The 27,041-nt window shown below is 39.2% G+C and overlaps 1 protein-coding gene across 1 annotated transcript in view; it reads right to left on the minus strand.

Moving 5' to 3' along the window:
* The window catches only part of CNTRL (centriolin), a 59,289-nt gene that overhangs the window by 18,244 nt on the left and 14,004 nt on the right, over positions 1–27,041 (minus strand). Inside the window, exons 10-25 of the mRNA XM_065418692.1 lie at positions 26,793–26,902; positions 26,077–26,271; positions 21,755–21,908; positions 17,935–18,155; positions 16,560–16,736; positions 15,108–15,242; positions 13,920–14,065; positions 13,087–13,294; positions 11,840–12,019; positions 11,245–11,424; positions 10,493–10,609; positions 9,837–9,981; positions 7,812–7,954; positions 1,684–1,864; positions 1,129–1,439; positions 214–422 (exon numbers count right to left, since the gene is read on the minus strand). Of these exons, the coding sequence (XP_065274764.1) occupies positions 214–422; positions 1,129–1,439; positions 1,684–1,864; positions 7,812–7,954; positions 9,837–9,981; positions 10,493–10,609; positions 11,245–11,424; positions 11,840–12,019; positions 13,087–13,294; positions 13,920–14,065; positions 15,108–15,242; positions 16,560–16,736; positions 17,935–18,155; positions 21,755–21,908; positions 26,077–26,271; positions 26,793–26,902 (2,812 nt within the window). The remainder of the gene's footprint in view (positions 1–213; positions 423–1,128; positions 1,440–1,683; positions 1,865–7,811; positions 7,955–9,836; positions 9,982–10,492; positions 10,610–11,244; positions 11,425–11,839; positions 12,020–13,086; positions 13,295–13,919; positions 14,066–15,107; positions 15,243–16,559; positions 16,737–17,934; positions 18,156–21,754; positions 21,909–26,076; positions 26,272–26,792; positions 26,903–27,041) is intronic.

Consider the following 27,041-nt stretch of genomic DNA (forward strand, 5'->3'; position numbering starts at 1 on the left):
CTAAAAGAAAGGGAGGGGATTAATTAATTAATTCAAAAGTCAAATGCAAAAGATCTGACCAATCTTTCAAAAGGTTTACTCTCTTACACAGAGACTACAGAAACGTAAGTTATGCATAGTAATACAGTGGAACCATCTTTACTAATAGATTTTGAAAAGTCTATTAATCTTTTAACAGGCATACTCTTAAATGCATATAATATCTACTCTTACTTGCGTTTACTGCGTTTCTGGGCTGTCTTACGTAGCTCTGCTACTTCACGCTCCAGCTCTTCCCTTTCATGCAAGAGATCTTCAATGTTTTGATGCAATTTTTCCATCTCTTTATTATGTTTATGCTCAGATACTCCTGTCCACTTATATTCACATCTCTGAGACCTTAAATGATACACAGTATCTTCTAGTCTTGAGATTTCCTTCTCCTGAATGCACGCAAATACAAAGTTAGAACAAGACTGACTCTCCACAAAATCCTCCATAACAAATATGTTCCACGGCAAAGCTAATAATGTTGTTTGAAACTAGAGAAGCTGCTGTATTCCTGTGCTGTGGGACTATATAAAACTTTTAGTCTGTAGATCTCAGAACACTTCAGAAAAGCAAGGAAATATCAATATCCCTATTTTACACATGGAAAAATGGAGGCACTGAGGATCAAGAGATTTACCCAAGATATAACAGTGAACAAGCTGCAGGGTTATGACTAAAAGTCACATCTTATTACTTCCAGGCCTGTGCCTTTATCTGCTGGGCCGTATAACTCCAACTGTATATCTTCCGTTCAACAGACACCACCCAACAAATTCCTGTGCAGTCTTTTGAAAAACATATCCTTAGGAACTGTCTCCCAGTAAACTTTTAAAGTGAAGAGGATACTCTGCAGGAGCATATGGATTTAAGTGAAACTTTTTTACGCTTTCAAATCTGTAATCCATTAAATGGTTAGATGGAATAATGGACACTGTTAGCTAGAGGAAAAAATGTTGAGAGGGAAAAAGTTAGAGATGTTTATAAGTAGAGTCAGTAATATTTGTGTAGTTTGTAGTTTTACAACTTTATTTTCAAAACCAAACACTACCACCTATTCTGAGTCAAGTGTATACAGCTGGGCCTGTGCCATACACGTACCAAGTCATGATGTTCAGGCACATTGCAGTGAAGCACTCCAATAGGAATGAGAGGGACAGAAAAGTTAGCAGGTACAGGGCCATAAACAAACTGAGCTCCAGCAGGAGGTGGTCCAAAGATAACTGTTCCAGGAGCAACTGGTCTACCATTGGTTGGTATAGGAGGAGGTCCATAAACTACAGTCCCCTGAGGTACAGGGGCACCATCTGGAAGGACAGTATAAATAACTGAACCAGGAGGTGCTACAAAGGGAGAGTCACTGGGAGCTTTCATTTCACCATCTCCTCCATTATTTTCTCCTTGTTCACCATCTTTAGAGAAAAAAAGAAAAATTGTAATTTCTTTTTTAGTTAACAACATTATTAATTATGCATCTCCTAAAGAAAGGCCCTACTCAGCAGTTATATTAAGTATTCAGACTGAATAAAAAACTCAACACTAATAAAATATATATTTTTTAAATCCAGTCACTAATGCTCAAACTTCTCTCTGAACTTTAAATAAATAAGCAGTTTGTATTTCCCTAAACATCATAGTATGATCATACTAACATACCTTTATTAGAATGTGATTTGGAGAACCCACTCCTGACTGGGGAATAAACCCAGCATCCTCTTGCAGTGGGTGAGACACAGTCTTCCTTCCTGATTTGCCTGCCCTGGCAATGCCAGGATGAGACAGGATACTGTAAGCCAACTCCAGAGTCTTTTGTGCTGTGAGAACCAGGAGTTGAGACCTAAAAACCCAAAGAGCAATGCAAGTTTAAATTCTAGAAGTAACAAATATTGAAAAATAAACATCTGATTGAAGACCAGTTTGCAAATTGGTCTTCAAAGAACTGGTTGATCACATGGTGCTTTTTACTGTTTCCAGCTGCTACACTGCATTAAAAGATAGGAAAGTATTTAAGGCATACTTAGTTGTTGTTATGGCCATGTAAGCAACAGGTGTGGCTGCCATAGGGTTGTTATGAGATCACAAGTTGGAAGGCAGATGACAAACAAGACAATTTCTGTACAAAAATCATCTGCACTATGAAAAAGTCTGAGAACTTGTCTTATTAGATATGGCTCCTTTTGGCCTATCATCAATAGTTAGGGCAGTAACAGTGATTAAAAACTAGATTTGGAGGTCTGCAGTATTTTTTTAAAATAAATCTCCACACAACTTATTTTTTGTTTGAGCTTTTGGTGATGTTTCTCCACTATTCCAGTTAGTGAAGTTGACATTGAGTTAGATGGGGATTTTAATGGGCTATTAGGTTAGCAATAAAGGGGGTGTGCTCTGCTTGGAATGTTCAGTAGCTTTCAAAACAGTTAATTAAAAAATTGAAATTTGAATACAAAATTGAGAAGGACGTAGTCAGTAGATAAGTTATTTTGAGAACTGTCCTAGCTTTAAATAAGTGTATAATTTATATTCTGTGCTAATCTGGGATTCTTCAAAATTTTGTTTGTTTTAAATAAAATCTTGACAGTTGGTCTTTAAAGTTACATGTTCCTTACTGTCTCAGGTGTGGCTTAAATTAAACCCTGAAACACTATAACATGCACTGGAATGCTGCTAATTTGTATGACTAACTGGGAAGCCCTTTGCAATGTACTGAATTTTGCAAAGAGCTGACTTGTAAGAGACAAGACAGTGCATGACTGTACATACTTCAATGTAGTATAAGGACTAGATCACATGTGTGGCATGGACAGAATATGCCAACATAAATATGCAAAAATCAACTATCATGAAGATGACTAGATGTGGAAGCTGCGGTATGTACATGATCCAGAGAACAGAAGGGTGTGCTGTCTGCCGGGTGCTAAGATACGGGATGTGGACCTGAGGCTGAAGAGGATCCGACCAGGAAAGAATCCACTGATTTTTCCTTCACGTGGGAACAAATGAAATGGCTAGATTCTCGCTGGAACATATCAAGGGAGACTATGCCAGGCTGGGGAAGACACTTAAGGAAATCGAGACTATCTTCAGTGGGATTCTGCCTGTTCCTAGAGGAGGGCAACAAAGGTGTGACAAGATTATGACGATCAACAGATGGCTCAGGCAGTGGTGCTATAAGGAGGGCTTTGGGATGTATGGCCACTGGGAGGCATTCATGAACAGAGGACTGTTCTCTCGGGATGGACTTCACCTGAGTAGGGAGGAAAATAGACTTCTAGGATGGAGGCTGGCACAACTGATTAAGAGAGCTTTAAACTAGGAATTTGGGGGAGACGGTTGGGAGATGTCCAGGTAATCTCCACGCTGGATTTTAACACTGAGAAGGAAGAAAATGAAGTAAGAAAGGATACAGTCGTGGGTAGGAGAATGGACATAAGGGGGAAGGGTAGTGTAGATACCAGTCTAACAGGGGATACTGGCAGTAGAATGTCTGTACCTAATCGGGTAAAGAATGTGAGCGAAGCCAAACAGTAAAAATTAAGATGTTTGTACACCAATGCGAGGAGCCTAGGTAACAAAATGGAGGAACTAGAGTTATTGGTGCAGGAAGTGAAACCAGATGTTATAGGGATAACAGAAACACGGTGGAATAGTAGTCATGATGGAGTACAAGTATTGAAGGGTATGTGCTGTTTAGGAAAGACAGAAATAAAGGCAAAGGTGGTGGAGTAGCATAGTATATCAATGATGAGGTAGACTGTAAAGAAATAAGAAGTGATGGAATGGATAAGACAGTCTGTCTTGGCAAAAATCACATTGGGGAAGAAAGTTACTAGAGCCTCTCCTGGGATAGTGCTTGGGGTGTGCTATAGACCACCGGGATTTGATTTGGATATGGATAGAGACCTCTTTAATGTTTTTAATGAAGTAAATACTAATTGGATTTGTGTGATCGTGGGAGACTTTAACTTCCAAGATATAGACTGGAGGACAAGTGCTAGTAATAATAATAACGCTCAGATTTTCCTGGATGCGATAACTGATGGATTCCTTTACCAAGTAGTTGCTGAACCAACAAGAAGAGATGCCATTTTAGATTTGGTTTTGGTGAGTAGTGAAGACCTCGTAGAAGAAATAGTTGTAGGGGACAACCTTGGTTCGAGTGATCATGAGTTAATTCAGTTCAAACTAAATGGAAGGATAAACAAAAATAGATCTGACTAGGGTTTTTGATTTCAAAAGGGTTAATTTAAAAAAATTAAGGAAATTAGTTAGGGAAGTGGATTGGACTGAAGAACTTGTGGATCTAAAGGCAGAGGAGGCCTGGAATTACTTCAAGTCAAAGTTGCAGAAACTATCAGAAGCCTGCATCCCAAGAAAGGGAAAAAATGCATAGGCAGGAGTTATAGACCAAGCTGGATGAACAAGCATCTCAGAGAGGTGATTACAGAAAAAGCAGAAAGTCTACAAGGAATGGAAGATGGGAGGGATCAGCAAGGAAAGCTACCTTATTGAGGTCAGAACATGTAGGGATAAAGTGAGAAAGGCCAAAAGCCATGTAGAGTTGGATCTTGCAAAGGGAATTAAAATCAATAGTAAAAGGTTCTATAGCCAAATAAATAAGAAGAAAATGAAGAAAGAAGTGGGACCGCTAAACACTGAGGATGGAGTGGAGATTAAGGATAATCTAGGCGTGGCCCAATATCTAAACAAATACTTTGCATCAGTCTTTAATGAGAACCTTAGGGATAATGGCAGGATGACAAATGGGAATGAAGATATGGAGGTAGATATTACCACATCTGAGGTAGAAGCCAAACTCGAACAGTTTAATGGGACTAAATCAGAATTAAACTAAATTATCAGGGGGTCCAGATAATCTTCATCCAAGAATATTAAAGGAACTGGCACATGAAATTGCAAGCCCATTATCAAGAATTTTTAATGAATCTGTAAACTCAGGGGTTGTACCATATGACTGGAGAATTGCTAACATAGTTCCTATTTTTAAGAAAGGGGGAAAAAAAAAAAGTGATCCAGGTTACTACAGGCCTGTCAGTTTGACATCTGTAGTATGCAAGGTCTTGGAAAAAATTTTGAAGGAGAAAGTAGTTAAGAACATTGAGGTCAAGGGTAATTGGGACAAAATAAAACATGGTTTTACAAAAGGTAGATCGTGCCAAACCAACCTGATCTCCTTCTTTGAGCAGGTAACAGATTTTTTTTAGACAAAGGAAACGCAGTGGATCTAATTTACCTCTATTTCAGTAAGGCATTTGATACGGTTCCACATGGGGAATTATTAGTTAAATTGGAAAAGATGGGGATCAATATGAAAATTGAAAGATGGATAAGGAACTGGTTAAAGGGGAGACTACAATGGGTCATACTGAAAGGTGAACTGTCAGGCCAGAGGGAGGTTACTAGTGGAGTTCCTCAGGAATCGGTTTTGAGACCAATCTTATTTAATCTTTTTATTACTGACCTTGGCACAAAAAGTGGGAGTGTGCTAATAAAGTTTGCGGATGACACAAAGCTGGGAGGTATTGCCAATACAGAGAAGGACCGGGATATCCTACAGGAAGATATGGATAACCTTGTAAACTAGAGTAATAGTAATAGGATGAAATTTAATAGTGCAAAGTTCAAGGTCATGCATTTAGGGATTAATAACAAGAATTTTTGTTATAAGCTGGGGACATCAGTTGGAAGTAACAGAGGAGGAGAAGGACCTCGGAGTATTGATTGATCACAGGATGACTGAGCCGCCAATGTGATATGGCTGTGAAAAAAGCTAATGCGGTCTTGGGATGCATCAGGCGAGGTATTTCCAGTAGAGATAAGGAGGTGTTAGCAGTGATGAGCTGCCAAAATCGTAACAGCCGGTTCCCTCCTCACCCCACGAGGGGGTCATGGCCCACCCCCCGGGACTCCTGCCCCATCCAACCCCCCGCGTTCCTTGACGCCTCCCCACCCCAGGGACCCCTGCCCTATCCACCCCCCCTTCCCTGTCCCCTGACTGCCCCCTGCCACCCCATCCAACCCTGCTCCTTCCTGACTGCCCCCCCGGGACCCTTGCCCCCATTCCCTGCCCTCTGACCGCCCCAACCCCTATCCACCTCCCCACCACCCCCGAACTCCCCTGCCCTCTCTCCAACACCCCCTCCCTGCTCCCTTATCGCGCTGCCTGGACGTGGCTGGCGGCACTACAGTCCCGGGGGGCTGGGGATGCAGGACCGGGGCAGGAGTCGCGCGGCTGGAGCCCGGGGATGCGGAGCCGGGGAGGGCCCCGGCCGGAGCCACGGGGCCGGGCCACCGCTGCGCCTGGACCCGCGCTGCCGGAGCCGGGCCGCATTGCGCAGCAGCAGGAGCCGGGCGGCCAGAGCCGCAGGGCCGGGCAGGTCCGCGGCCGGAGCCGGGAGGGCAGCCAGCCAGAGCCGGGGAGGGCTGCGGCTGGAGCCGCGGAGTCGGGCCGCCGCCGCGCCCAGAGCCACGCGGCCGGAGCCGGGCAGCCGGGGATGCGGGGCCGCGGCTGGACCGCGTCGCGCTGCAGTAGGAGCCGGGCGGCCGGGGACGCGGGGCCGGGCAGCAGGGCTGCGGCCAGAGCCGAGCGGCTGGGGACGCGGGGCCGGGCAGGAGGGCCGCGGCCAGAGCCGGGCGGCCGGGGACGCAGGTCCGGGCAGCCGGGCTGTGGCCGGGGACACGGGGCCGGCTAGGGCCGCGGCCGGCGCATGGCCCTCCTCGTACCTCAGCTCCGTCTTCCTGGGCCTGAGCGGGAAGCCTGCTTGCTTCTCAGCCGTCCCAGGCTTCCAGCGCGAACAGCTGATTCGCGGGTAGGGTGACCAGATGTCCCGATTTTATAGGGACAGTCCCGATTTTTGGGTCTTTTTCTTATATAGGATCCTATTACCCCCCATCCCCGTCCCGATTTTTCACATTTGCTGTCTGGTCACCCTATTCGCGGGAAGCAGTGGGGGAGAAGAAGCAGGGCGGAGCATTCATGGGAGGAGGCAGAGGCACAGCTGAGGTGAGCTGGGGCCGTGGCGGGGAGCGCTTGTTAAATTTAACGGTGCGAACCGGCTCCAGCTCACCACTGGGTGTTAGTACTGTTATAGAAGACACTGGTGAGACCTCATCTGGAATACTGTGTGCCGTTCTGGTCTCCCATGTTTAAGAAGGATGAATTCAAACTGGAACAGGTACAGAGAAGGGCTGCTAGGATGATCCGAGGAATGGAAAACCTGTTTTATGAAAGGAGACTCAAAGAGCTTGGCTTGTTTAGCCTAACCAAAAGAAGGCTGAGGGGAGATATGATTGCTCTCTATAAATATATCAGAGGGATAAATACCAGGGAGGGAGACGAATTATTTAGGCTCAGTACCAATGTGGACACAAGAACAAATGGATATAAACTGGCCATCAGGAAGTTTAGGCTTGAAATTGGCCTAAATGAGCTTCAATAGCTCAGACATAGGTTAGGGGTTTATTACAGGAGTGGGTGGGTGAGGTCAGACTAGACTATCATAATGGTTCCTTCTGACCTTAAAGTCTATGACTATGTGCTGAAAAGACAAAAACCCAAATTAACCAGGTTCTAAGCAGCTGTATTATGAAACATACTTTTTGTACAGAATATGAGGTATGAAAGGTTAAAGTTGGTATTCCAACATTTGTCTTTTTTACACCTATCAGCTTTCCCGCTAGTTCCTCCTCCAAATATTAATGAGGTTCGTAATAGAATTTTTCCATATCAAATTACTTTCCACAAAATCCCATGTTAGTTTTCATACTTGTGGTGATGATGGCATATAATACCAATATCCCCTTCTTTTGAATGGATCTGCTATACTGGTGATGTAATCATTCTGGTAAGAAAGGGCATATCTGAGTGCTGCAATTTCATCCAGTAAATTGTCTATTTCATCCTTGTTACCTGTAAAAGAATAACATGGTTACATAACCTTAGAATGTACTTCAGTAAAGCTGAATGCACTATTATAGTTATGGAGGTACCCACAGGTCTATATATTTAAGATAATGAAAATGCCAATTTAAAGTCCGCCACACCCCAATACATTTTATTTCTGTGTTATTTCGTACCAATAGCACAATATACTGAAGTTATTACCCAACACTTCAAATAAACAAACACCAGACACAGTAATTTCATCTTTAGATGAAGGAAATGTGAGATCAGAAACACAGTAATTTAGTACCGTATATACTCTATCATAAGCCGGTTCGTTTATAAGCTGACCCCTGCAAGATGGATAAGTAAAAATGGAAATTTTTATGACCCATTCATAAGCTGACCCTATAATTCAGGGATCGGCAAACTTTGGCTCCCAGGCCATCAGGATAAGCTGCTGGCGGGCCGAGATGGTTTGTTTACCTCGAGTGTCCACAGGCATGGAGGTAAACCTAAGTAAACAAAGTGTCCTGGCCTGCCAGTGGTTTACCCTGACAGGCCGGGACAGCAACTGGTGGGGAAATTTTTTTGGGGGGGGGAGAAGCTGGGGGTCAGGAGAGTAACCCCTGGGACCACCCCCCACATGACCCCACCCCTAGCCTGGGACCCCCCACATTCTCCCCATCCCATCCGTTCCCACCTTAGCTGGGGCAGGCCAGGGGAGGATGTCTCTGGCCTGGCTGGAGCTGCTCTGGCAGGCTGAGCGGTGCGGCCGCAGCCTGCCAGCCCCGGAGCTGCAGCTGCTTCAGAGGCTGCGGGGAGAGCAGCGTGGCCAGAAGCGGAGAGACTCTGGCCCCGCCTTTTCCTTTCTGGCTCTGCTCGCTGTGCTGCCTCTCCTTGCTCGCTCTGTTGGGGGGGGGGGGGCGCAGTGTCCCACCTTTCTCTCTCTCTCTCTCTATACACCCAATCATAAGCCAACCCCCTTCTCTGATGCTTCCTTTTTTTACTAAAAAAATTCAGCTTATGAACGAGTAAATATAGAGGGAACTTTAAGACTTCTGAAATTACTTAAAATGCTTCTAAATTCTTTCTTTCTTTTTCATTACACTTGGTCATGAATAGACCTCTGATACCAGTTGTGAAATGTGATTTCCACACTCCCGTCACAGCTACGAGCTAGGTTTCTGAAATATCTACTGAATGTAGGGTGACCAGATGTCCCGATTTTATAGGGACAGTCCCGATTTTTGGGTCCTTTTCTTATATAGGCTCCTATTACCCCCCCACCCCCGTCCTGATTTTTCACACTTGCTGTCTGGTCACTGTAACTGAATGTGTAACACAGTTAATGTGGCTTGGCCAATAAAGTTGGGCACCAGTATTCCTAGACCGTTTTTTAGGTCTGCCACTTATGTGCTGAGACACCTTGGTCAAGGTTGCAGAGGTTAAGTAACATTTCCTCATTTGTGGGTGTGATGATAATAATATGCACCTCTATCACAGGCAGGGTGTGTGGTTTAATTCAATAATATTTGCAAAATACCATAAGAACCAAGATCCTTCATCCTGGATGAAAGAAGCTACATAACTGCATTATATGCACGATAAGCACATTATGGAAGTGCAAACTTACTACATCCTGCTCACTTCACTTCCATACACCCATACCCTTCTCTTCCCCCGCTCCCCCCCAGAAGTAAAAAACAAACCAAAAAACCCTGTCTAGGAACAAAGTATGCATCTTAGAAACCCGCTTTCAGAAGCCTCACAGAATGGACTATTAGTGTTTTGAATACATCCCCAGGTATATGAAGTGAGCAGGTGGTGAGAAACATGGGGTAGAAATGTATTTCCTTTAAGCATGTGCTGGAATGCAAGGTGCAGAGACAAAAAAAGAAAGTATTACCTGCCCTGGCATTGTCTAATAAGCTTTTCAGTCGGTCAATTTCTGCTCTCTGACGTTTCAGAATCTGGTTTAATTTATCAATCTCAAACTTCTGAAAACTTGATGCAACAGCTCCGGCATCAGGTTTTTCCATTTCATACTGAAACTATTTTTAAAAAAAAGTTTAAAATCAAAACTCGGTCTAATTTATAAAGCCTATTCTAGAAACACATCTCATTAAATAAAAAATTCACAAACTCAGCATGTGAATTAATTTGCTGTAAGAAAGATTTCCCCTTCTCCTCCCAAATGATTGTGACTATGCAATTACCCACATAAAGACATTTTAATAAATGATAGTCATAAGAGAAAATCAGCTGGACTAACAGAAATGAGTATGTGGAAAAGTCCAGCACTAAGTTTAAAAAAAAAAATAAAAAAATTGTAATTAGGAAGTCAATAATTTAAAAAGTTATCATATAATCAAAACTGGAAGGGACCTCGAGAGATCATCTAGTCAAGTCCCCTGCAGACGTGGCAGGACTAATTAATTATGTTAGGCTGTTTCAGATATTCATTTAACCATGCGCCTATGTTCAAATTGGTCTCTGCATTTTTCACTTTTACCCCTTTTAGCATTCATAGCTTGATGTACAGAAAAACCTAGTACAATTTACCTGTCCTTCTTTTTCTTTTAAAAGTCTCTGGAACAATTCTATTTCTGCTTCTGCTTGGGCAAGATCCTGAGCTGCACGAGCTGCCTGCATACAGAACTTCTCTGCTTCCTGAAATTCCTACAACAATAAACAGAGCAAACCTTTAATTTTAAAAGCTTATTTTACAGAGCTGCTGATGCCTCATACAGCACTGAGAAGAGCATAGTAATAAACAATCATGCTGGACTGCTTTCTTTATTTCTTTTTTCACCTTTTTCTTCATTCCTATTATCTACATGAAAAAAACAGAGTGTTTCTTTTTTTACACGTTAGATAAATACCCACACTTATAGGTACTTTATAAATATGGAGACAAGGTTCCTGACCTGAATAACTTGAAGTCTTAAGAATTTACTTACATTGTATCTGTTCCTGTTAATTTATTATGACCTTAAGTCACAATGTTACTGCAATCTGCTTTTCATTTGTTAAATGGCTATTATTCATTATTATACATTTCAGAATGTAATGAGACAAGTTATCCAACCTGGAAATTACCTACACTACTTTTCCAGGCTACATCAACTATTTATATATTTTACAATAAATAAGACTTGCCCCCAGACTGAGACCTTATGTGCCAAGTTTCAGTCCAGCGTGAGGATTTGTGGTTGAGCCTTAAACTCCACATGATAAAGGAAACACCAAGAACCCTCCAATTATAACAGCATTAGTAAACATTATAAACATGTATTATTTATATGTTGAATTACCTCAGCTCGCTCTTGGTTAATTTTGAGAACAGTTCCATGGAGAGACTTTAGCTGATCTTTGGCAATGGAGAGCTCTGTGGTTGCCAGTTTATCCGAAGTGGCTATTGCTCTTCTTAATTCCTTCAATTCTTTATCTAGGCCAAGAATTTGCTTTTGTGCCCTGGCATCGTCTAAGTTTTTCTGAAATAGGGAAAATATATGTATATTTTTGTAAGAGTTTTTATCCTGTACTGTTTTTACATTGTTAATATTTTATAGCTTTCTTCTGGTGTCTCTACCGGACATTTTACCTTACAGCCTATAGGAGTCACTATGCCCTGGTTTGTATAGTGTTATCTCATATTATTTTTCATTTAAAAATATTTTTGAGATGCTTTGCATCAATTTTTTTTTAATTAAAGCCAGAATCAAACTAACATCACTGGTAACAATCAACATCTACACTTGAAGTCCCAGGTAACAGTCCTAGAAATCAAAACTGCCAAAACACTTATAAAGGTGTGTGTGTGTGTGTGTGTTGTGCGTTTTTTTTTTTCCTTCCATTCAGGTAACTGAGTTCAGTGTGTGTGCTTGTTCTTGCTTATCTACCTCCCACCTTATTCTCTAAATCTTCCAGTTGGGTAAGAATTTTCTCCTTCTCCTCATCAGCTTCTTGAAGTTGTTGATCTGCAAGGCCCTGTATTTCTTCCATACTCTTTATTTTTGCATGCAAGTGCTGGATTTCATTCTCTAGCTGATGAACTCTAGTCTCATTCTGCCTCTTCTCAGATTTAATCTGCAGTTTAAATAAATTACAACGAACAACATGAAAGAGAAGCCTACACAATGCATATTTTGATTCACAATCTTGTTGACGTTTAAAAATATCTGTTTCTCAAAACGTGCAATTAGCAGAATGCTATTTATCAAAGAGAGATTGACAACTACCATATCATGACTTCAATAGAGTAAAATTTTAAAAGAACCTAAGTGACTTTTTTGAAAATGGGACTTCAGAGCTTTTGAAATTTTTACCCATAATCTTTACTTTTTCTACTTGTATTTACTTTTCTTTGTTCCCCATATATTCTATAGTCCAAACACTGGCTAGGCATATAATCAAGTACACTTCATAAAGACAGCACACAATCAACTCCACAGCTGTTGCATGCACACACCAGAAAATGGCTATCCCTATTAATTTTTGGAAGAATGAGAAAATTCTTCTGAGACATTTATGCAAAAATGAAAACCTTCTGCAAGCTCTATGCAATAAAGGATCTCAGAAGAGTACAAAGGGGCACACAGCATATCAGTGCACAGATGCCTATATTAAGCCATTGTCTCTAGAAACAGCATCTCCATACATTTGCATCATATTTTTGATGCAAAAAAAAAAATTAATAAGGAGTCTGTGAGTAAGGCAAGTCTACTGTAAGACATGAGAACGAAAGTGTTCATATGCATCCATTTATCCCTACAGTGGCCAGAATCTATTTAAAGTGTGAGAGCTGTCAAATTACTTCTGAAGGATTTTTTTTTTATTCTCAACTGTTTATATCATTTCCCTTTAATGGATAGTTACCACTTAAGAGAAACATGCACTGCTGCAATCAGGTGAAAACCAGAACCACACTACACATATTAAAAAGAAAAAAACAAACCTATCTTATCATATCTGAAATGGAATAGTAATATCTCTCTCTACATTCCAGTTGTCCCAAACCTGCTCCAGACAAACAAATATTTCATCTATATAACCAAGAACTTTTTAAAAGTGCTATAGTGCTATGTAGGGAGTGAAATTTGATCCTTGTGCTGCCAGTTCAATTTTCTCCATTTGTTAACTTGCAATTCTCTTACTCTTGCTTCTGCAGCTTTGTTACAGGCCTGTCTATATTTTTCCTGTGCATCTCCCAGTTTCTCTTGTTGAGAAGCCATCTCTTCTTGTAACTGTCTCTGTCTAGCCCATGCCTCCTCTTTTTCTTGATGTGAATGAGCAAGGATTTCATTAAATTGTTTCTGCAGGTCTGCAAGGCTTTTCCCTAAAATATCAGTTGAATTATGGCATCTGAAAGAAAGACAATGCAATTCATAAGAAAGAAAGCAATAATTTTAGTTCTTGGTGTTAGATGCTGGGATTTTTCCAATCTAATACACTAGTGCAAGAATTTAAGGTGGCTGATACAACTAGGTACAGCTCAATAGTGGCCCAGCCCTATGGCTGAAACTGTATGGAGAGGTGTGTCCCTATCTCCAACTCTCCCCTTCCCACTCTGTGTGGCTAGAGGAAAAGCAGCAGGTCTTGTTCACCTACACCCCACCCAGCTGGGTCTCACTAGATCTAGGGGCAAGTGGTCCAACTGGCGCACTTAACTGGTGGTGCCTTTTTGATTGGTCCCATGGTTCCTGAGCCAACACAGGATATTTAAGCAGATGTGGAGCAAAGGATTGCTCTCTCACTTCCTGCTCGGTGGCAGGATACCCCACCTACTATATTTAACAATAGTGATATAGGGTGTGTAACTGTGAGGATGGAATGCAGGACATGGCAACAGGGTTATTTATGGGCCAGTGTCAGAGCTGTACTCTGACACAAAAGTGGAGAAAGAGTGCTTATCTTGTTACTCCTACATACTTATTTCTGTACATACCAACTCATATAATGACATTACTAATGAGTTTATTTTACCCACCTAATTTCTCCAATTCCTGTCTGCAGTTTTCTCTTGAGCTCACTTACACGAGCTGTGACTTCTTCAGGATGAATTATGTTGTCAACTGCATGGTTTAGCTGATTTTGAAGATCTTTAAGCTGTTGTTTCAAAAGGTTATTGTCTCCCTGTAAAACCAAATTTAAGGGGTCAAATTCCAGTACTTTAGAATCTGACAAATACTTTCCCAATATGAAATGCATCTTTCCTTGCAATTACTCCTAAATGCTGAAAATATTTTGATGCCAGTTCAAGAATGGGCTTGTTTGTATTGCATCTCCTTCTTAGCAGTCTAATGAAGTAATAAATATATCTTTGTATAAGTTAAGCCTATCGCCATAAAGGAGCTGATAACACAAGCAAACTATAGAATTCTCATTTCATTCAAGGACTTAACAGTGAGAAACTTCTCAGAAAAAACAAACCGCCACCAATTTCAACAATTAGAATTGTACAAAGATAATACACAGAGCAAAATTACTCAGTTAAGCCAACATAACTAATTTTCAGCAAGAATCAGGAGCAGTCTGCACTTTACAAAACTGGACCTTTCCTTTTGTATCCCTGTTGTCTGTTTGAGGCTCTGAGTTGCTGACTATTTACTTTGGAGAGCAGAGACTTCTTTTTGCACCTGGGGTGCTGCCCCAAGGAATACTTATTCAGACAACAGAAGGACAAATACACATATCCACATTATCCCTAAGCCAGGAAACAAGAAGGGTAAGGTAGTAAGTCAACCTCCAATTTAATTTAATTTCTGATTTAACTAGAACCTACTCCAACAGACTCTTGATATTCAGTTTCTCTCTTGTGCTCAGCAGTTCTGAAACCTGGAATAACTAAGCCTCTTTCTCACCCACATGCACTGAGCTGGAAGGAAGGACATGTTTTACATAAAACAATAACCAATCCCTCTGGAATATCATGGAGCAGTCTTGATAGCTCAATTCAGACCTCAAAAACAGAAGGATGATGACTGCAACATGGGGCTTTTGGGTTAGGAGTAGTAACATTAGGGAGAAAAGAGTCAGAGATGCTACTTAAGATTCCCAAACAGATGCAGAGTACATAGAGGAGGAAAATCCATATTAATTTTCCTTTAGGGGGAAAAAAAAAGAACATTCCAGATATCAGGTGAATTCTGAGACAAAAAATGAATAAGTATTTAACCTGCAATTGTTTGAGCTGGGAGAGTAGCTTATTGTTTTCCTGTTCCTTCTCTTCTGATATTTGTGCTTTGGTAAGAGCATTTTCTAATGCCTGCCTTTCTTTTTCAAGTTCAGCTTGCAGGGCTGAGTGTTCCATCTATAATAACAAAGTTTTCAGATTTAAAAACCAGAACAATTGTACTTTTCGAAACAACTAAATTAACTGAATTATAAAAGGTGCTAAACTAGAGCTGGTCCAAAATCCCCTTGTTGAAATTTCTAATGAAATAAAAACAAAACAAAACAAAAAACTGTCAACGTTTTCCAAGGGAGTTTTTCAGTTTTTACCAAAAACTGAAAAATTTTGTCTAAAAACGGGAACTGTATTTGACTTCTTGTGTCCCCATTCTCTATGGGCCAGGATGCACATCTGGGGAAAATTTTGAAAGACAATTTTCAGACAAGCCCTATGCTAAACTTCAGAAGACTGTGGTAATGACACTTTTTTATGTTTGGGTAACCAATATTCTTCCAACTGTATTTCTGGAAAGCCACAATTGCTAGTCTGTTTTTATTCAGAGTATATTCTCCATGGAGAGCCCAAAAATATTTTGTATCTTGCTTTCCAGATAAAAGTTATAAATTATACCAAAATGGCAACTACGAACCATACTGGTTACATTGTCTCATGAAACATAATTGCTACTTGAATGTAAGGAACATTTCCTTACTAAACTTGAAGTTACCGAATGCAAAAATAAGACCCATCATTAACAAAGGAATTATCATTCATATTTGTTTAAGTTCCTTGCTACATACATTACTTTAAACCATTAAAAGGGGATCTCTTTAAAAGAAAGGGATTTCTGACTATTACAAAGGAAACTTCCATCACAGTAACAAAGAAGGAGATGGAAAAGTTTTCTAATTTGCATAATATACTAACAGAACTCTTAAAATGGATATCTGAAAGCAGGATTAACTGGATTTTGAAATTTGTGTTATAAGTAGCCAAAAATGTTTTAATCAAAAACATGGATATTAGAATTTTCATCATGAACTCAGAGGGCTTTTAAAAAAAAACAGCTGATAAGAACAGCTTCCCTAGAACTTTCATTCTTCCCAGACTCAGAAGGTAAAAAAATCAAAGGGGTAGCCGTGTTAGTCTGGATCTGTAAAAGCAGCAAAGAGTCCTGTGGCACCTTATAGACTAACAGATGTATTGGAGCATGAGCTTTTGTGGGTGAATACCCACTTCTTCGGATGCATGTAGTGGAAAGCTCATGCTCCAATACGTCTGTTAGTCTATAAGGTGCCACAGGACTCTTTGCTGCTTTTACAGAAGGTAAAGTATTTCTAAATCTAAAAACAAAACAAAAAAAACCTGAGCAAAGTCCACTTATGTTTTTCAAGCTAGATTACCCTTTAAAAAAAGAACTATTTTCATTTGATGTCACAGTAATTCTATTCTCACCTGACTAAGTCGTTTTAGTCTCTCCAATTCTTCCTTCTGTTGATTGGCTTCAACGTCTCTGACTTTAAGTTGAGCCTCCAGTTCAGCCTCATATGCACTGAGATCCCCTTGTGCCTCTCTAAGAGATTCATTTACTTCTCGTTGCTCTTGGAGTGCACATTCAAGCTCTGCAATTTCCTGAAATTGCACATTCAACTTAGAAATATACATATTATTTATGATTCTGTTCATATTTCTAGTTAATTTCTTGATGCTAGCAAATACAGCATATTCAACTGTCAGGATTTACTGGAACACATTGCCTGGCTATCTCCTGGTTTCCAGGGATTAACAATTATACCACATCTAGAAGAGCAGAGTAAGGGTACCGTTCATGACCACTATAGTCAGGGACAGTTAGAGCTAGTTGTAGTTGACATTCAAATATAACAGTAGATAGAAATATATATGAGTAGAGTCTAGGGTGCTGTTGTGCTAAGCACTGTACAAAGCCCCTCCCCCCCACAATACAAATAAGAAAACTTCCGGGTTAGAGCCACAGACATTTGTTTCTCTTAAGTCTAACTTTACTCCTAGCAGGACAATAAAATTGGTCTTTAACAACTGGATGACATACCCATCAGCTTGGTGGTAACTATTTGGTGTGGAAAACCTGAGTATGAGAATTATCAGTTAGTTCAGGTTCTGGGCTGAGGAAGCTCGGCTGTGGTGGTCACTTATCTTTGGCTTTGAGAATGATGCTTTAGCACTTATTGTTCCAAGAGCATCTCCTGTGGGGTGGTTTCACTGACTAGCTTTGATACCAGCCTCAGAGGTACTTAATTGCACAACCCACTGGTAGAGAGAGAGGGTAGTGGAAAGTGCAATTTAAAAAGGGGAGGGTTCCTTAGGTGGAAAGAGAGAGCAAGCAGGAAAGGTGGTTGCTAGAATAAATCAGTAGAGTATTCTCAATCTAAGACTGTCTACACTTGTTTGTTTGTTTTTGCAACAGTGTAGCCACATAGATGCAAACCCTAGTGTAGATATGCCATACTGATGTTGGAGCAACTTGTGCTAGTGAAAGTGCAAATCAGCCTTTGGTCCGAGGAGCAAAAGTCTAAGTCTGGATTTCTGGGAGAGTTCCACCATAACAAAAATATACAAAATATACCTTGACTGCCCCTTAGAATAATCTCCATTTGCTGTATGCTATTTATGTTTTAAATATTACAGGCCAAATTCTGTTCTCAGTTACAGTGTTAACTCCCACTGAAGTTACCATACAAGAGAGCAGAATTTGTCCCAGGGAAATTTTGTTTTGCAGTTCAGAATTCAGTTTCTATTTTTATTCCCAGAGATCTGGCTTTGGGAAGACACAGGTATTCCTAAATCTTACTTTTCTCATGTTTTCGGCATCCATGGCAACTATTTCCAGCTGATTTCTTTCCTCCTCCAGTTCAGTCAATCTTTGCAGCAAAGCCTCCTTATCCTTCTGCAACTCCTTACATTCATCACTTGCCTGCTTGGCCTGACCCTTAACACTCTCAAGGTATTCCTGTAACCCAATGATAATACCTTCTAAATCCCTCTTCAGTGCTTCATTTGCTGCTATTTGACCTGCACAAAGGCACAAAATGGAATTAGAGTATGCAAGAGAGCTCTTTATTTCAAATAAAGGAATACAAGATGAACAAAATAGAGATTCCTAATCCTCCAGTGCAGTTTCTGAATACTGTTACTCTTCTGAATACAAGACATCAAAAATGCCACAAAGGAGATGTTCATCACAAACTGTCAAGTTTTGAAGATCAGAACATAGTTAATTTAGCTGAATCTAAGTTTTCTCCACTTTTTTTGAGAGAGAGAAAACTAGCTTAAAAAAATTAGTCACCCATATTTTACAGTGTTAGATTTTTGGTACAACTCAAGTCATTACTACTTAGTCGCTCAATTGTACTTACTACTTGAACCAACTTGTGTGTGTTACCTAGTTTAGAGTAACTTCTCATGTACTTGGAATAGCTAATTCTAGAGAAACAACAATTAGGGTTTCAAAAAATGTCTTCTCTAAAATGTGTCCTGATGTGACATTATACTAGGTTAATAATGAGCCATTTAAGACACATTTCTATTCTATATTGTTCCCTCTTTGATCTCCTTCAACTCTGTCCACTAAATATTTTCCTGATATGGAACAACAGCTTAAAATATTAAGTGTACATTTTCTAGTTTACTGGAACAAGGATTAAACTATTTAATTTTATTAATATTTTAATTTATAAAGACAAAATGAAAAGGTCATGTTTATATTCACTGAGTCTAAATCGTTCTGCAAAATTAATATCATGTTAGTATATGTTTCTTTTTGTTCTAGCAGCTTGAAACCACACACTGTCTAAAAGCAACCCCCACCCCCCCAGTTATTTGAGGCTGCATTTTAACTGTCCACCACATAAGTAAAAGTAAACACTATTTCATATAATATTCCCCACCCCTACCGTAGCGCTCATTTTTCCTTTTATTAGAGCTAGATTTTCCCTTTTTCTTTTAGGGAAGAAAACATCCCACCTGAATTAATTACTACTGCAGTTCAGTAATGGCCAACAAGGAATTCTGAGAGATGTTTAGGATGCAATAGTCTCCAGGGACAAAGGACATTGCCTTCAAGATATTATGCCTGTACAACTTCAGAGCACAAGTACCTTAGCTCACTGAGCATTACATGGCTGTACAACTTCACCTTTCAATTCACTTAAACAGTAATGATGATTATAAGTTTTATTAAGCATTTGAAAATATTTCATCTTTGAGCTAGGCATTTGCTTTCACATAACAGTGATTTATAGTATCTTGTCCATAGTAATACCAATGAATGGGATTTCTTAAATCTGTTTTCAAAACTGAAGTGATCAAATCAATGAATATGATATTCTTTCCATGCAGATGGTGATATTAGAGGATCCCTTAACAGTCAGCAGAGACTATAGCTTTTCTACCATGTAATCGTTTTCTAAAAGTTCTGACTCTGACAACAGTTTCAATCAACATGTAGTAACAGTAACTAGAAGACTTCATAATACCACTTGGACTATCAAGATGTCACATTCATATAAGGAGAAGAGAAATCACCTCATTCTTATGACTGAAGGCCACTAATTTATGGCATATCCATGATGCTCCTTTACTAGCTGCAAAAGATGCTGTCAAGTGACGAAATACACTCAACTTGTTAAGCAAGAGATCTGAATCTTCCATGAAACAGGGAAGAGTGTTGCTGCTGGCTCTCCCCATCAAGATCTGATCATTGAGGTCTACGTATTGTATATGCAACACCTCCTTATCAACACAATATTCCTTTGCCAATGAAAGTCTTGGTGGGAAATACATAATGTTTTGGTGACCTGTATTTTCCAGCTCTTTTCCTCTAAGGTGGACACATTTGAGAATTATTGCATTTTTTCCTTTCCTACTAGGGCTATCGATTAATCGCAGTTAACTCATGTAATTAATTTTTTTAATCACTTAATTTTTTTGAGTTAATCGCGATTAATTGCACTGTTAAACAATAGAATACCAATTGAAATGTATTAAATTTTTTTGAATGTTTTTCTATATTTTCAAATATATTTATTTCTATTACAACACAGAATACAAAGTGTACAGTACTCACTTTATATTAGTTTTTATTACAAATATTTGCACTGTAAAAACGATAAACAAAAGAAATAGTATTTTTCAATTCACCTCATACAAGTACTGTAGTGCAATCTCTATTGTGAAAGTGTAATTTACAAATTTAGATTTTTTTGTTTGTTACATAACTGAACTCAAAAACAAAACAATGTAAAACTTTACAGCTTACAAGTCCACTCAGTCCTACTTCTTGTTCAGCCAAACACTAAGACAAACAAGTTTGTTTACATTTACGGGAGATACTGCTGCCTGCTTCTTCTTTACAATGTCACCTGAAAGTGAGAACAGGCATTTTGCATGGCACTTTTGTAGCTAGCATTGCAAGGTATTTACGTGCCAGATATGCTAAACATTCGTATTTTCCTTCATGCTCCAGCCACCATTCCGGAGGACATGCTTCCATGCTGGTGATGTTCGTTAAAAAAATAGTGCGTTACTTAAATTTGTGACTGAACTTCTTGGGGGAGAATTGTATGTCTCCTGTTCTATTTTACCCGCATTCTGCCATATATTTCATGTTATAGCAGTCTCGGATGATGACCCAGCACATGTTTGATTTACGAACACTGTCACTGCAGATTTGACAAAACGCAAAGAAGGTACCAATGTGAGATTTCTAAAAATAGCTACAGCACTCGACCCAAGGTTTAAGAATCTGAAGTGCCTTCCAAAATCTGAGAGAGACGAGGTGTGGAGCATGCTTTCAGAAGTCTTAAAAGAGCAACATTTCGATGCAGAAACTACTGAACCTGAACCACCAAAAAGAAAATCATCCTTCTGCTGGTGACATCTGACTCAGATTAAAATGAACATGCATTGGTCCACTTTGCTTTGGATCATTATCGAGCAGAACCCGTCATCAGCATGGACGCATGTCCTCTGGAATGGTGACTGAAGCATGAAGGGACACAGGAATCTTTAGCGCATCTAGCACGTAAATATCTTGTGACGCCAGTTACAACAGTGCCATGCGAACGCCTGTTCTCACTTTCAGATGATGTTGTAAACAAGAAGCAGGCAGCATTATCTCCTGAAAATGTAACCAAACTTGTTTGTCTGAGCGATTGGCTGAAGTAGGACCGAGTGGACTTGTAGGCTCTAAAGTTTTACATTGTTTTATTTTTGAATGCAGTTATTTTTTGTACATAATTCTACATTTGTAAGTTCCACTTTCATGATAAAGAGATTGCACTACAGTACTTATATTAGGTGAATTGAAATATACTATTTTTTTTTTTACAGTGCAAATATTTGTAATCAAAAATCAATATAAAGTGAGCACTGTACACTTTGTATTCTGTGTTGTAATTGAAATCAATATATTTGAAAATGTAGAAAACATCCACAAATATTTAAATAAATGGTATTCTATTATTGTTTAACAGTGTGATTAATTTTTTTAATCGCTTGACAGCCCTATTTCCTACATCTCTTGTATCTCAGTTATGTTCGAATACAGATTTAATGCTCCTAAGGAAACAAAGTTAAAAAACAAACAAACAAACAAAACCAGTGCTCTTTACCATCTGTAAGCTGTTGCTCCAGATCCTTAATTTCCTCAGTTTCCCTAGCAATCCTAGAAAGCATTTCATCCAGGCGACTTTCAAGCTGTTCGTAATGTTTGTTCATCATGTCAAGCTGCTGTTCTTTACTTGCTTTCTGAGCCGTCATGTGAGCCTGTGGATTACAGTTAAATGGATACATTTTGCATATTTATCAGTAAGAATTTAAAAAATATATTGTTAAACTAAATAAGTTATCTGGCTCATTGCTCCTGAAGTGTCCCATTACTGGAAATGAGCTGCACCAACAATTTGTACCTTCCATAGCTTATTATTTCCTGTTTATTGCCCCAAAAGGCACAGTCTTTGGACACTCATCTCAGACAGATGAAGAAGTCTCTATAGCAAACAGTGTTTTAAAAAAAAAAAAAAAAAAAAAACCAAAACACCACATTCCTGCCCAGAGTAGGAAGGTCATATGTATCCCTTACAGCTCCAAGAACTGCCATTTTCCCAGCTAACTCTCGCCACTTCATTACCCCTTTCAGCCAAGAAATTACTAACAAGACCCTCTTCAAAACCCATGAACACTGCTCTTTAGTAATTGAGGAACACAAGGAATTCATTCATTCATTCATTCTCTATTTCCCCTAGGGCTGAGCAGCTACCTCCACAGCCCTAGCAGTCTACGGCCTGGGAAGAAATTAGCTAACAAACCAAGATATTCTACATGACAGTGCAGAAAACAACTAGCAAGCCAGCCAAGCTTCACATAGTCTAATAATTTTGGCTTCACCTCTGAATAGCTTTTTTTTTTTTTAAAGAGATAAGGTGGGTGAGGTAATCTTTTATTAGACAAAACTTCTGTTAATTAAAAGAGACAAGCTTTCAAGCTCCATAGAGCTCTTAATATTTTTTCTAAATCTACATGATACGTTCACTTAAGCTGTGGTAGCCGAATATCAACTAAAAACACTGACAGAAATCTCTCTCTAACTTGAGCTGTGTAAACTATTTGCAGAGTTGAATGCAGTCAGAGTTACAATAGGATACTTTAGTGTAGTTGTTCCAACACTGGCCTCTGTTCAAATAGTAAGTTTATATCTGACAGTCTGATTTACAAACATGGGACAAATCCTGAGGAGTACTCAGCACCTGCACTGACTTCAACCACACTTCTTGGCAGCATAGTGGCAAACAAAACCAAATAAAAGACCATAAAAATAGTGCTACGCTGTTCATTGGTATTGAAACATTTACAAACACAATTCATACAAAGTCAAAAGCCTCCAATAATACATAGCTTTTGTTTTATTATTAAAAACAATTTCTCTTATGCCCCTGCCCCAAACATACACATTTCACTTTTATCTAGCTATTATATGAAAGTCTTAAAACTTTGCTAACATTTCAGAATAATTTTTTGAAAGCTGTTTTACTGCAAGTCATTTTAATTTATAATTAAAGCGATAAGATTTAACTCATATCTGCTTTACTTTTAAACAAAATTGCAGTCTGTAAGGAATACATCATACTCAATATATTTTTTGAAGTATGCAAATAAAAACATTACAATTCTCAGTATTCATTACTGTAACTAAATATTGTCACCCATTTAAAAAAAATCAAGTCTAACTTAATTTCTGACGTCCAAAGTACAGTTCTAATTAATAAGCTTAAGCACAGCTGCTGTTGTTGAATGATTATTTTGCTACAACTGTTGAATGTCACAAGAGGATTGTTAAAAACACTTACAGCTTTGTCTTTTCTTCCTTTGAAGTCATGTGCAAAAAGCTCCACCCCTAATTTAGAATCCATTTTAATGATTAACTGAAATCTAAATGATGGAAAGCAGCAGCTTAAAATGAAACATGGTTTCTCTTCTGTCTTCTCTTTCCTCCAAACTTCTCTATTTGATGATTACACTCTGGTAAGAATGTGGTTTGAAACTATGGGAAGCTGCAAAGGCTGAGAGCTTTTGACATGACTGTAGAGCAGTAACATGTTCTCCAATCTCTACTTGTCTCCACAAGCTGTATTCTGCCCTGTTTGCTTTAAATCACAACACAGGAAGCTGTGTATGTAGCCAATCGACTACAGAGTTAGTAACAGTCAGTCTACTCCCCAAGAGGCTGGGCTTGTCCTCTTGACAAAGCAGTTTCCTCCCTGAAACACACAGACTGTTACAATCCTCCTATTTTATTTTCTTAACTGCAGATTTGAAATCTATTTTAAAAAAATAAAAAAAGTGGTCTGGGTCTCAGATGAAAGCGGAGGCCAGGCATGGGAATACTTTTTGTGTGTATTCATATAAATGGACAATAGATATGGAATGCACATCTGAAAAGCTTTTATTTTATAATAGCTTTGATTTTAGGACACATTTTACAAAACTCACTGTAGTCTAATTTAAACCTGCTGTACATAATATTCACTGAAGTTATACACCACAAATATGTTAAAGATAAACTTTTAAATACTGCTTGTATAGATAAAAGAAACAGACCCTTCCACATAAATTCCTTGGAATATCAGTGTTTGCATCCTAGGCATTCATGAACTGAAATTTCTTCTACAACAATGCAGATCCCTATGCTCTCCTTGCTGAAGGACAGAAGCTAAAGAACACTAATCTTGCACAGACATGGTCCATGCAGGGGTATAGGAAATGAAATGGCAATTGTGCCTTTACCTCTCTGTTGCACAACGTTCCTATTACACAGCCACCACCAGCACTGCTGTAGGAAAGCAGAAGCAGGCATAAATAAGGGCAGAGAGAAAAAAAAGTCAGGACACTTTGTTTCTACTCATCTTGTTTCCCTCTCCAGCCAACTGTAGCAAAGGACATTTGTCAGTTGTACTACCACTGTAAATGGGGGAAAGGTCCTGATTCTGCCTTTCTGGAACAGCATTAAAGGAGCCATAGACAGGTCTAGAATCTGTCCCATAGACTGTAAGGGTCTGATCCAGTGCTCACAGAAGTCAATGGTTGGTTTTTTTCTGACCACCCTAATGAAGGAATAGGCTCTTAGTTTAAAAATATTCAGGCCTAAAGTTCTCCAAATATTTCAGAACAATAATCTAATACAAGTATGTGATAGTTAGTTGTACTGTGTTTTTTTTTTTTTTTTTTTGGTCTGTCTCCCTCCCATCATCATAAAACCCTTAATGACACCTGACCGTTGTGGTAACACTTTCATTTAAGGGAGGATATGGGGGGGTGGGGGGGGAGAGAAATATAGTCCTCCGTAAGTCTAATCAGACAAACCTCACTCTTGTCAAAATTAGAGCTTTTAACAGAAGCCTGGTTCCAGCTTTGGTACCCAGTCCTGCAAGATGTTCTGCAAAGGCAGACCCCACCATGCCAATGTGCAAAGCTCATTGCAGGGTCTGGGCCTTAACTATGGAGCTGCAACAGTTACCTCCTATTTAACATAGATTAGTTCAGTGGCTTAATCACTTGGGCCCTGATCCTGTAAAGAGATGCATGCAGGTAGACCCTTGCACCTGCATGGAACCTCATTGCCTTCAAGGGTCTCCCTGAATACATCTGGGGCCTTAGGATCTACAGATACAATGTAGCACAGTAATTCTCAAACTTTTGTACTGGTGATCCCTTTCACATAGCAAACCTCTGAGTGTGACCCCCCCCCACTTATAAATATATAAAAATGTGTTTTTATTTAACACCATTATAAATGCTGGATGCAAAGCGGGGTTTGGGGTGGAGGCTGACAGCTCGTGACCCCCCCATGTAATAACCTCGTGACCCCCTGAGGGGTCCCAACTCCCAGTTTGAGAACCCCTGATGTAGCACATAGTAAAAATGAACACAATGCCATAACTTCTATGACTTTTTAGTAACTTGTCTTGAATATTTAAATTTCCACAGATGGAAACAGTTACAACTTATAACTTCAATGTTTATGTGGTTTACCTCAACAAAGTAAACATTTTTAGTTGAATAGTTAGGCCTAGATCCTCAAAAGATGCCTAGTTTCCATTAATTTCAATGAGAGTTAGGTGCCTAAATACCTTTCAGAATCTGGACCCTACTTCCATAAATATATTTGATAAAGGTGGAAGCCAATTTTAAATTCTGAGGTAATTACACATCTTTAATACCAACCAACTAAAGGAAGCAATTATCTTATAAGTAGCTCACAAGCTAAAAATATTGCTAAAATAGTGTGAAGAGCATATTATGTTTTATAAAATTAGGTGTAACGAGATTCTAGTTAAATATTTATTGAGAATTTTAACTAACAAAAAGTATACCTTAATACAAAAACCTGACATAGAAAAGCTAGGTTTCCATATTTACTTTTTAGTACTTTACTTACATATCTTGGATCTTTTGGATCCACGGAATCTATAAAACTCTGCAAGTCTGCAATCTCCTTTTGCTTATTCCCTATTTCTCGCTTCTGTTTTTCCATCTGTTTTTCTAGTTCCAAAGCTTCCTCTCGTAGCTGATTTAGGAGAAATATCTTGCCACTCAGTTGCTGTTGAAGACTTTCCTTTTCTGCTTCTGAAATCTGGAGTTGAGGCATGGAAAAACAGCTAATTAAGCTTGGAAATATATAGCTGATTCAGAATCTTTTTGAAAGATATAGTTGATAAACATGGAGTTGTTATAGTCTGCAGTCACCTAAATTAAGATGCAAACTAGGAACTCCAGCTTGCTGACATCTTGTTTCTGGTTATTTTGCTCAGATGACAAGTGCTTACAGTACTCTCTCTCACAAATTAGCTATGCAAATAGGAATATGTTGTTAGCTCTTTGGCAACAAACCGTTTAGAATCTCCCAATTGTGTAACCTTGGCCCAATGACCCAGGAAGCCCCCCGAGACCTGGTGTCTGAATATTTATTTTAAAAGCCTCATTTAAGTGTATTTTAAAAATTCCAAGGGAAAGTAAAGAAAGGGAAAAAAAAAATCTTGTCTTAATCAGACTTCTTGGCAAAACTGGGAGAAGCATATTATTACATTTTCTATGTCTACATTGCTTCAAACATTTTTATTCTTTATCTTCACATTGTTGTTCGCTTTTACATACTTTTTTCTGAGCCACAGTGTCTTGCAGTTGTTTAAGTTCCTCCTTTGCTTTTAAAACGTGTTGCTCTGCACTTACTATTTCATTTTGTAGTTCTGCTAATTTTCCTTCGGCTGCAAAATTAATAAATAAATTAAAAAAATCAAAACACACTTTAATGATTTCTGTATAACATGGATAAATATATTATCTGTTTCCTCCATATCCTCTCTAGACTATGTCCCCCTGAGGATATGAATGTACTGCCTGAGT

The sequence above is a fragment of the Emys orbicularis genome, chromosome 18 (genome assembly GCF_028017835.1).
Source record: "Emys orbicularis isolate rEmyOrb1 chromosome 18, rEmyOrb1.hap1, whole genome shotgun sequence".
Taxonomy (NCBI): Eukaryota; Metazoa; Chordata; order Testudines; family Emydidae; genus Emys; species Emys orbicularis.